Source organism: Schistocerca serialis, chromosome 4 (assembly GCF_023864345.2).
Source record: "Schistocerca serialis cubense isolate TAMUIC-IGC-003099 chromosome 4, iqSchSeri2.2, whole genome shotgun sequence".
Classification (NCBI taxonomy): Eukaryota; Metazoa; Arthropoda; class Insecta; order Orthoptera; family Acrididae; genus Schistocerca; species Schistocerca serialis.
Window position 1 is genome coordinate 962,560,985 of NC_064641.1, and position 10,775 is coordinate 962,571,759.

The window sequence follows — 10,775 nt, forward strand, 5'->3', positions numbered from 1 at the left end:
TTAATCCAATTATGGATTGTCTCCTTCCTGATGTCTCGGGCTCCCTCTTTGTGGACGATTTTGCGATCTACTACAGCTCTCAACGGACCAGCCTTCTTGAAAGACGTCTTCAAGGATGTCTCGATCGCCTCCACTCGTGGAGCATCGAAACCGGCTTCCGTTTCTCACCCAGTAAGACCGTTTGTGTAAATTTTTGGCGACGTAAGGAGTTTCTTCCGCCCTCCTTACATCTAGGTCCTGTCAACCTTCCGTTTTCCGACGTCGCTAAATTCTTGGGTCTTATGTTTGACAGAAAACTGTGCTGGTCCTCCCACGTTTCCTATCTTTCGGCTCGCTGTCTGCGTTCGCTTAACGCCCTCCGTGTCCTGAATGGTACCTCTTGGGGAGCGGACCGAGTGGTCCTTCTCCACCTCTATCGCGCCTTAGTGCGCTCGAAATTGCATTATGGAAGCATAGTCTACTCCTCTGCTCGGCCGTCTATTCTTCGGCGTCTCGACTCTATCCACCACCGTGGATTACGTTTAGTATCTGGAGCTTTTTATACCAGCCCTGTGGAAAGCCTTTATGCTGAGACTGCTGAACCTCTGCTGTCCAATCGGCGGGCAGTCCTTCTGAGTCGTTATGCTAGCCATCTGTCTTCCATGCCTGCTAATCCAGCGCATGACCTTTTTTTCGACACCTCCTTTGATGTCGGGTATGCAGGCCGCTCCTCCTCCCTACTACCCCCGGGAGTCCGCTTCCGTCAACTGCTCCATTCTCTTTCCTTCCGCTTTCCTAAAACCTTCTTGACAACTTGGGGTACAGCACCGCCTTGGCTCCGTCCCCGGATCAACTTGCTCAGAGACCTATGTCAATTTCCCAAGGATGGTACCCCTACACTTGTTTACCGTCGGGCATTTGCTGCTCTATGTGCACAAATGACGGAAGCCACATTTATTTACACCGATGGCTCGAAAACATCGTTAGGTGTAGGGAGTGCCTATATTGTTGGCGACACCCCAAATAACTTTCGGCTTCCCGACCAGTGTTCGGTTTATACTGCGGAGCTTTACGCTGTTCTCCAGGCTGTCCACTACATCCGCCGCCATCAGCGGATACAGTACGTAATCTGCTCAGATTCTCTCAGCTCTCTCCTAAGTCTCCAAGCTCTTTACCCTGTGCACCCTCTGATCCACCGGATTCAGGACTGTCTGCGCTTGCTCCACCTGGGGGGCGTCTCAGTGGCGTTCCTCTGGCTCCCGGGACACACTGGTATCTGTGGAAATGAGGCGGCCGATATAGCGGCCAAGGCTGCAGTCTCTCTTCCTCGGCCAGCTATTCAGTCTCTTCCGTTTACCGATCTACGGAGCGTTTTATGTCGCCAAGCTGCTCATTTATGGCATGCGCATTGGTCAACACTTCCCCACAATAAATTGCGGGACGTGAAAGCCCTTCCTTGCGCTTGGACCTCTTCCTCCCGAACGCGTCGTCGGGAGGAGGTAATTTTAGCTCGACTCCGGATAGGGCACTGTCTTTTTAGTCATCGACATCTTTTAAGCGGTGATCCTCCCCCACTCTGTCCCCACTGCTCTCAGCTGTGGACGGTCAGACACCTTTTAATTGAATGCCCCTATTTTAATCCGTTACGCTCCCGTCTACAGCTATCGCCTGATCTATCGTCGATTTTAGCAGATGACACGCGCTCAGCTGACCGCGTTCTACAGTTTATTAGTGACAGTGAAATGACGTCAGTCATTTGAAGCTTTTTTTTGGGGGACAACCAACCCCTTTCTATAGTGGATTTTTAAGCATTCCTTCTGCCTTTAGTTACTCAAATTTTATGATTTTGTTCCCATTGCTGCGATTTTAAATTTTGTTTTTTTCCCGTTTTCTATGTCACGGGCTGGGCGCTAATGACCATAGAAGTTTTGCGCCCTAATACCACAAAAAAAAAAAAAAAAAAAAAAAAAAGCACATATCTTTACAAATTCATTGTATGACATGTCAGTCCCAACATGAGCCTGGTAAATGCATGTTAAATTGAGATTGTCTTGTTTGAAGGCTATAATGAGGTTGGCATTATCCCTGACCAACTGTTCTGGGATCCTGGAATACGTCTGAGAGATAAAATACGTCAACACCCATATGACGACCAAGACAGAAATATCTACGAATTTGATCCTGCTTTTCGACAGCCACATAGTCAAATATGAAGACAGTGTTAGGCTTTACCTTTTCAGGTGGGGGGAGGGGGATGTCGTCGCTTTCATTGAATGCTCTTACATTACACCATCTACCCTCTCCCCCCCCCCCCCCCACATGTGGGTCCGGGGATTAGAATACTCCCGAGGTATTCCTGATGCCTGCCTGTCGAAAGAGACGACTAAAAGGAGTCCCTCCCCCTCAAGGGGTAGTTAGCACCTGCGTCCGGAGACGGACGGTTCCACGACCTATATTTGCAGTCATTTTGGTTTTTCGCTTCTTCTCGTTTCTTCCTTCCTTTGGTTGGTTCCCTTCTTTGTTCTTCTCCATCTCACTGTCTCACTTACTCTTTCCCTTGCCTTCCTCTCCTTGCCTTCCTCTCCTTGCCTTCCTCTCCTTGCCTTCCTCTCCTTGCCTTCCTCTCCTTGCCTTCCTCTCCTTGCCTTCCTCTCCTTGCCTTCCTCTCCTTGCCTTCCTCTCCTTGCCTTCCTCTCCTTGCCTTCCTCTCCTTGCCTTCCTCTCCTTGCCTTCCTCTCCTTGCCTTCCTCTCCTTGCCTTCCTCTCCTTGCCTTCCTCTCCTTGCCTTCCTCTCCTTGCCTTCCTCTCCTTGCCTTCCTCTCCTTGCCTTCCTCTCCTTGCCTTCCTCTCCTTGCCGTCCTCTCCCTGCCGTCCTCTCCCTGCCGTCCTCTCCCTGCCTTCCTCTCCCTGCCTTCCTCTCCCTGCCTTCCTCTCCCTGCCTTCCTCTCCCTGCCTTCCTCTCCCTGCCTTCCTCTCCCTGCCTTCCTCTCCCTGCCTTCCTCTCCCTGCCTTCCTCTCCCTGCCTTCCTCTCCCTGCCTTCCTCTCCCTGCCTTCCTCTCCCTGCCTTCCTCTCCCTGCCTTCCTCTCCCTGCCTTCCTCTCCCTGCCTTCCTCTCCCTGCCTTCCTCTCCCTGCCTTCCTCTCCCTGCCTTCCTCTCCCTGCCTTCCTCTCCCTGCCTTCCTCTCCCTGCCTTCCTCTCCCTGCCTTCCTCTCCCTGCCTTCCTCTCCCTGCCTTCCTCTCCCTGCCTTCCTCTCCCTGCCTTCCTCTCCCTGCCTTCCTCTCCCTGCCTTCCTCTCCCTGCCTTCCTCTCCCTGCCTTCCTCTCCCTGCCTTCCTCTCCCTGCCTTCCTCTCCCTGCCTTCCTCTCCCTGCCTTCCTCTCCCTGCCTTCCTCTCCCTGCCTTCCTCTCCCTGCCTTCCTCTCCCTGCCTTCCTCTCCCTGCCTTCCTCTCCCTGCCTTCCTCTCCCTGCCTTCCTCTCCCTGCCTTCCTCTCCCTGCCTTCCTCTCCCTGCCTTCCTCTCCCTGCCTTCCTCTCCCTGCCTTCCTCTCCCTGCCTTCCTCTCCCTGCCTTCCTCTCCCTGCCTTCCTCTCCCTGCCTTCCTCTCCCTGCCTTCCTCTCCCTGCCTTCCTCTCCCTGCCTTCCTCTCCCTGCCTTCCTCTCCCTGCCTTCCTCTCCCTGCCTTCCTCTCCCTGCCTTCCTCTCCCTGCCTTCCTCTCCCTGCCTTCCTCTCCCTGCCTTCCTCTCCCTGCCTTCCTCTCCCTGCCTTCCTCTCCCTGCCTTCCTCTCCCTGCCTTCCTCTCCCTGCCTTCCTCTCCCTGCCTTCCTCTCCCTGCCTTCCTCTCCCTGCCTTCCTCTCCCTGCCTTCCTCTCCCTGCCTTCCTCTCCCTGCCTTCCTCTCCCTGCCTTCCTCTCCCTGCCTTCCTCTCCCTGCCTTCCTCTCCCTGCCTTCCTCTCCCTGCCTTCCTCTCCCTGCCTTCCTCTCCCTGCCTTCCTCTCCCTGCCTTCCTCTCCCTGCCTTCCTCTCCCTGCCTTCCTCTCCCTGCCTTCCTCTCCCTGCCTTCCTCTCCCTGCCTTCCTCTCCCTGCCTTCCTCTCCCTGCCTTCCTCTCCCTGCCTTCCTCTCCCTGCCTTCCTCTCCCTGCCTTCCTCTCCCTGCCTTCCTCTCCCTGCCTTCCTCTCCCTGCCTTCCTCTCCCTGCCTTCCTCTCCCTGCCTTCCTCTCCCTGCCTTCCTCTCCCTGCCTTCCTCTCCCTGCCTTCCTCTCCCTGCCTTCCTCTCCCTGCCTTCCTCTCCCTGCCTTCCTCTCCCTGCCTTCCTCTCCCTGCCTTCCTCTCCCTGCCTTCCTCTCCCTGCCTTCCTCTCCCTGCCTTCCTCTCCCTGCCTTCCTCTCCCTGCCTTCCTCTCCCTGCCTTCCTCTCCCTGCCTTCCTCTCCCTGCCTTCCTCTCCCTGCCTTCCTCTCCCTGCCTTCCTCTCCCTGCCTTCCTCTCCCTGCCTTCCTCTCCCTGCCTTCCTCTCCCTGCCTTCCTCTCCCTGCCTTCCTCTCCCTGCCTTCCTCTCCCTGCCTTCCTCTCCCTGCCTTCCTCTCCCTGCCTTCCTCTCCCTGCCTTCCTCTCCCTGCCTTCCTCTCCCTGCCTTCCTCTCCCTGCCTTCCTCTCCCTGCCTTCCTCTCCCTGCCTTCCTCTCCCTGCCTTCCTCTCCCTGCCTTCCTCTCCCTGCCTTCCTCTCCCTGCCTTCCTCTCCCTGCCTTCCTCTCCCTGCCTTCCTCTCCCTGCCTTCCTCTCCCTGCCTTCCTCTCCCTGCCTTCCTCTCCCTGCCTTCCTCTCCCTGCCTTCCTCTCCCTGCCTTCCTCTCCCTGCCTTCCTCTCCCTGCCTTCCTCTCCCTGCCTTCCTCTCCCTGCCTTCCTCTCCCTGCCTTCCTCTCCCTGCCTTCCTCTCCCTGCCTTCCTCTCCCTGCCTTCCTCTCCCTGCCTTCCTCTCCCTGCCTTCCTCTCCCTGCCTTCCTCTCCCTGCCTTCCTCTCCCTGCCTTCCTCTCCCTGCCTTCCTCTCCCTGCCTTCCTCTCCCTGCCTTCCTCTCCCTGCCTTCCTCTCCCTGCCTTCCTCTCCCTGCCTTCCTCTCCCTGCCTTCCTCTCCCTGCCTTCCTCTCCCTGCCTTCCTCTCCCTGCCTTCCTCTCCCTGCCTTCCTCTCCCTGCCTTCCTCTCCCTGCCTTCCTCTCCCTGCCTTCCTCTCCCTGCCTTCCTCTCCCTGCCTTCCTCTCCCTGCCTTCCTCTCCCTGCCTTCCTCTCCCTGCCTTCCTCTCCCTGCCTTCCTCTCCCTGCCTTCCTCTCCCTGCCTTCCTCTCCCTGCCTTCCTCTCCCTGCCTTCCTCTCCCTGCCTTCCTCTCCCTGCCTTCCTCTCCCTGCCTTCCTCTCCCTGCCTTCCTCTCCCTGCCTTCCTCTCCCTGCCTTCCTCTCCCTGCCTTCCTCTCCCTGCCTTCCTCTCCCTGCCTTCCTCTCCCTGCCTTCCTCTCCCTGCCTTCCTCTCCCTGCCTTCCTCTCCCTGCCTTCCTCTCCCTGCCTTCCTCTCCCTGCCTTCCTCTCCCTGCCTTCCTCTCCCTGCCTTCCTCTCCCTGCCTTCCTCTCCCTGCCTTCCTCTCCCTGCCTTCCTCTCCCTGCCTTCCTCTCCCTGCCTTCCTCTCCCTGCCTTCCTCTCCCTGCCTTCCTCTCCCTGCCTTCCTCTCCCTGCCTTCCTCTCCCTGCCTTCCTCTCCCTGCCTTCCTCTCCCTGCCTTCCTCTCCCTGCCTTCCTCTCCCTGCCTTCCTCTCCCTGCCTTCCTCTCCCTGCCTTCCTCTCCCTGCCTTCCTCTCCCTGCCTTCCTCTCCCTGCCTTCCTCTCCCTGCCTTCCTCTCCCTGCCTTCCTCTCCCTGCCTTCCTCTCCCTGCCTTCCTCTCCCTGCCCTCCTCTCCCTGCCCTCCTCTCCCTGCCCTCCTCTCCCTGCCCTCCTCTCCCTGCCCTCCTCTCCCTGCCCTCCTCTCCCTGCCCTCCTCTCCCTGCCCTCCTCTCCCTGCCCTCCTCTCCCTGCCCTCCTCTCCCTGCCCTCCTCTCCCTGCCCTCCTCTCCCTGCCCTCCTCTCCCTGCCCTCCTCTCCCTGCCCTCCTCTCCCTGCCCTCCTCTCCCTGCCCTCCTCTCCCTGCCCTCCTCTCCCTGCCCTCCTCTCCCTGCCCTCCTCTCCCTGCCCTCCTCTCCCTGCCCTCCTCTCCCTGCCCTCCTCTCCCTGCCCTCCTCTCCCTGCCCTCCTCTCCCTGCCCTCCTCTCCCTGCCCTCCTCTCCCTGCCCTCCTCTCCCTGCCCTCCTCTCCCTGCCCTCCTCTCCCTGCCCTCCTCTCCCTGCCCTCCTCTCCCTGCCCTCCTCTCCCTGCCCTCCTCTCCCTGCCCTCCTCTCCCTGCCCTCCTCTCCCTGCCCTCCTCTCCCTGCCCTCCTCTCCCTGCCCTCCTCTCCCTGCCCTCCTCTCCCTGCCCTCCTCTCCCTGCCCTCCTCTCCCTGCCCTCCTCTCCCTGCCCTCCTCTCCCTGCCCTCCTCTCCCTGCCCTCCTCTCCCTGCCCTCCTCTCCCTGCCCTCCTCTCCCTGGCCCTCCTCTCCCTGCCCTCCTCTCCCTGCCCTCCTCTCCCTGGCCCTCCTCTCCCTGGCCTCCTCTCCCTGGCCTCCTCTCCCTGGCCTCCTCTCCCTGGCCTCCTCTCCCTGGCCCTCCTCTCCCTGGCCTCCTCTCCCTGGCCTCCTCTCCCTGGCCTCCTCTCCCTGGCCTCCTCTCCCTGGCCTCCTCTCCCTGGCCTCCTCTCCCTGGCCCTCCTCTCCCTGGCCCTCCTCTCCCTGGCCTCCTCTCCCTGGCCCTCCTCTCCCTGGCCCTCCTCTCCCTGGCCCTCCTCTCCCTGGCCCTCCTCTCCCTGGCCCTCCTCTCCCTGGCCCTCCTCTCCCTGGCCCTCCTCTCCCTGGCCCTCCTCTCCCTGGCCCTCCTCTCCCTGGCCCTCCTCTCCCTGGCCCTCCTCTCCCTGGCCCTCCTCTCCCTGGCCCTCCTCTCCCTGGCCCTCCTCTCCCTGGCCCTCCTCTCCCTGGCCCTCCTCTCCCTGGCCCTCCTCTCCCTGGCCCTCCTCTCCCTGGCCCTCCTCTCCCTGGCCCTCCTCTCCCTGGCCCTCCTCTCCCTGGCCCTCCTCTCCCTGGCCCTCCTCTCCCTGGCCCTCCTCTCCCTGGCCCTCCTCTCCCTGGCCCTCCTCTCCCTGGCCCTCCTCTCCCTGGCCCTCCTCTCCCTGGCCCTCCTCTCCCTGGCCCTCCTCTCCCTGGCCCTCCTCTCCCTGGCCCTCCTCTCCCTGGCCCTCCTCTCCCTGGCCCTCCTCTCCCTGGCCCTCCTCTCCCTGGCCCTCCTCTCCCTGGCCCTCCTCTCCCTGGCCCTCCTCTCCCTGGCCCTCCTCTCCCTGGCCCTCCTCTCCCTGGCCCTCCTCTCCCTGGCCCTCCTCTCCCTGGCCCTCCTCTCCCTGGCCCTCCTCTCCCTGGCCCTCCTCTCCCTGGCCCTCCTCTCCCTGGCCCTCCTCTCCCTGGCCCTCCTCTCCCTGGCCCTCCTCTCCCTGGCCCTCCTCTCCCTGGCCCTCCTCTCCCTGGCCCTCCTCTCCCTGGCCCTCCTCTCCCTGGCCCTCCTCTCCCTGGCCCTCCTCTCCCTGGCCCTCCTCTCCCTGGCCCTCCTCTCCCTGGCCCTCCTCTCCCTGGCCCTCCTCTCCCTGGCCCTCCTCTCCCTGGCCCTCCTCTCCCTGGCCCTCCTCTCCCTGGCCCTCCTCTCCCTGGCCCTCCTCTCCCTGGCCCTCCTCTCCCTGGCCCTCCTCTCCCTGGCCCTCCTCTCCCTGGCCCTCCTCTCCCTGGCCCTCCTCTCCCTGGCCCTCCTCTCCCTGGCCCTCCTCTCCCTGGCCCTCCTCTCCCTGGCCCTCCTCTCCCTGGCCCTCCTCTCCCTGGCCCTCCTCTCCCTGGCCCTCCTCTCCCTGGCCCTCCTCTCCCTGGCCCTCCTCTCCCTGGCCCTCCTCTCCCTGGCCCTCCTCTCCCTGGCCCTCCTCTCCCTGGCCCTCCTCTCCCTGGCCCTCCTCTCCCTGGCCCTCCTCTCCCTGGCCCTCCTCTCCCTGCCCTCCTCTCCCTGCCCTCCTCTCCCTGCCCTCCTCTCCCTGCCCTCCTCTCCCTGCCCTCCTCTCCCTGCCCTCCTCTCCCTGCCCTCCTCTCCCTGCCCTCCTCTCCCTGCCCTCCTCTCCCTGCCCTCCTCTCCCTGCCCTCCTCTCCCTGCCCTCCTCTCCCTGCCCTCCTCTCCCTGCCCTCCTCTCCCTGCCCTCCTCTCCCTGCCCTCCTCTCCCTGCCCTCCTCTCCCTGCCCTCCTCTCCCTGCCCTCCTCTCCCTGCCCTCCTCTCCCTGCCTCCTCCTCTCCCTGCCCTCCTCTCCCTGCCCTCCTCTCCCTGCCCTCCTCTCCCTGCCCTCCTCTCCCTGCCCTCCTCTCCCTGCCCTCCTCTCCCTGCCTTCCTCTCCCTGCCTTCCTCTCCCTGCCTTCCTCTCCCTGCCTTCCTCTCCCTGCCTTCCTCTCCCTGCCTTCCTCTCCCTGCCTTCCTCTCCCTGCCTTCCTCTCCCTGCCTTCCTCTCCCTGCCTTCCTCTCCCTGCCTTCCTCTCCCTGCCTTCCTCTCCCTGCCTTCCTCTCCCTGCCTTCCTCTCCTGCCTTCCTCTCCCTGCCTTCCTCTCCCTGCCTTCCTCTCCCTGCCTTCCTCTCCCTGCCTTCCTCTCCCTGCCTTCCTCTCCCTGCCTTCCTCTCCCTGCCTTCCTCTCCCTGCCTTCCTCTCCCTGCCTTCCTCTCCCTGCCTTCCTCTCCCTGCCTTCCTCTCCCTGCCTTCCTCTCCCTGCCTTCCTCTCCCTGCCTTCCTCTCCCTGCCTTCCTCTCCCTGCCTTCCTCTCCCTGCCTTCCTCTCCTGCCTTCCTCTCCCTGCCTTCCTCTCCCTGCCTTCCTCTCCCTGCCTTCCTCTCCCTGCCTTCCTCTCCCTGCCTTCCTCTCCCTGCCTTCCTCTCCCTGCCTTCCTCTCCCTGCCTTCCTCTCCCTGCCTTCCTCTCCCTGCCTTCCTCTCCCTGCCTTCCTCTCCCTGCCTTCCTCTCCCTGCCTTCCTCTCCCTGCCTTCCTCTCCCTGCCTTCCTCTCCCTGCCTTCCTCTCCCTGCCTTCCTCTCCCTGCCTTCCTCTCCCTGCCTTCCTCTCCCTGCCTTCCTCTCCCTGCCTTCCTCTCCCTGCCTTCCTCTCCCTGCCTTCCTCTCCCTGCCTTCCTCTCCCTGCCTTCCTCTCCCTGCCTTCCTCTCCCTGCCTTCCTCTCCCTGCCTTCCTCTCCCTGCCTTCCTCTCCCTGCCTTCCTCTCCCTGCCTTCCTCTCCCTGCCTTCCTCTCCTGCCTTCCTCTCCCTGCCTTCCTCTCCCTGCCTTCCTCTCCCTGCCTTCCTCTCCCTGCCTTCCTCTCCCTGCCTTCCTCTCCCTGCCTTCCTCTCCCTGCCTTCCTCTCCCTGCCTTCCTCTCCCTGCCTTCCTCTCCCTGCCTTCCTCTCCCTGCCTTCCTCTCCCTGCCTTCCTCTCCCTGCCTTCCTCTCCCTGCCTTCCTCTCCCTGCCTTCCTCTCCCTGCCCTCCTCTCCCTGCCCTCCTCTCCCTGCCTTCCTCTCCCTGCCCTCCTCTCCCTGCCCTCCTCTCCCTGCCCTCCTCTCCCTGCCCTCCTCTCCCTGCCCTCCTCTCCCTGCCCTCCTCTCCCTGCCCTCCTCTCCCTGCCCTCCTCTCCCTGCCCTCCTCTCCCTGCCCTCCTCTCCCTGCCCTCCTCTCCCTGCCCTCCTCTCCCTGCCCTCCTCTCCCTGCCCTCCTCTCCCTGCCCTCCTCTCCCTGCCCTCCTCTCCCTGCCCTCCTCTCCCTGCCCTCCTCTCCCTGCCCTCCTCTCCCTGCCCTCCTCTCCCTGCCCTCCTCTCCCTGCCCTCCTCTCCCTGCCCTCCTCTCCCTGCCCTCCTCTCCCTGCCCTCCTCTCCCTGCCCTCCTCTCCCTGCCCTCCTCTCCTGCCCTCCTCTCCCTGCCCTCCTCTCCCTGCCCTCCTCTCCCTGCCCTCCTCTCCCTGCCCTCCTCTCCCTGGCCTCCTCTCCCTGGCCTCCTCTCCCTGGCCTCCTCTCCCTGGCCCTCCTCTCCCTGGCCCTCCTCTCCCTGGCCCTCCTCTCCCTGGCCCTCCTCTCCCTGGCCCTCCTCTCCCTGGCCCTCCTCTCCTGGCCCTCCTCTCCCTGGCCCTCCTCTCCCTGGCCCTCCTCTCCCTGGCCCTCCTCTCCCTGGCCCTCCTCTCCCTGGCCCTCCTCTCCCTGGCCCTCCTCTCCCTGGCCCTCCTCTCCCTGGCCCTCCTCTCCCTGGCCCTCCTCTCCCTGGCCCTCCTCTCCCTGGCCCTCCTCTCCCTGGCCCTCCTCTCCCTGGCCCTCCTCTCCCTGGCCCTCCTCTCCCTGGCCCTCCTCTCCCTGGCCCTCCTCTCCCTCCTGGCCCTCCTCTCCCTGGCCCTCCTCTCCCTGGCCCTCCTCTCCCTGGCCCTCCTCTCCCTGGCCCTCCTCTCCCTGGCCCTCCTCTCCCTGGCCCTCCTCTCCCTGGCCCTCCTCTCCCTGGCCCTCCTCTCCCTGGCCCTCCTCTTCCCTGGCCCTCCTCTCCCTGGCCCTCCTCTCCCTGGCCCTCCTCTCCCTGGCCCTCCTCTCCCTGGCCCTCCTCTCCCTGGCCCTCCTCTCCTGGCCCTCCTCTCCCTGGCCCTCCTCTCCCT

At 63.3% G+C, this 10,775-nt stretch overlaps 1 protein-coding gene across 1 annotated transcript in view; it reads right to left on the reverse strand.

Annotated features, from left to right (window-relative positions):
- Positions 1-10,775, reverse strand: part of LOC126474858 (uncharacterized) — a 184,681-nt gene that overhangs the window by 162,662 nt on the left and 11,244 nt on the right. Inside the window, exons 2-3 of the mRNA XM_050102337.1 lie at positions 9,616-10,773; positions 5,901-8,099 (exon numbers count right to left, since the gene is read on the reverse strand). Coding sequence (XP_049958294.1) covers positions 5,901-8,099; positions 9,616-10,773 — 3,357 coding nt within the window. The remainder of the gene's footprint in view (positions 1-5,900; positions 8,100-9,615; positions 10,774-10,775) is intronic.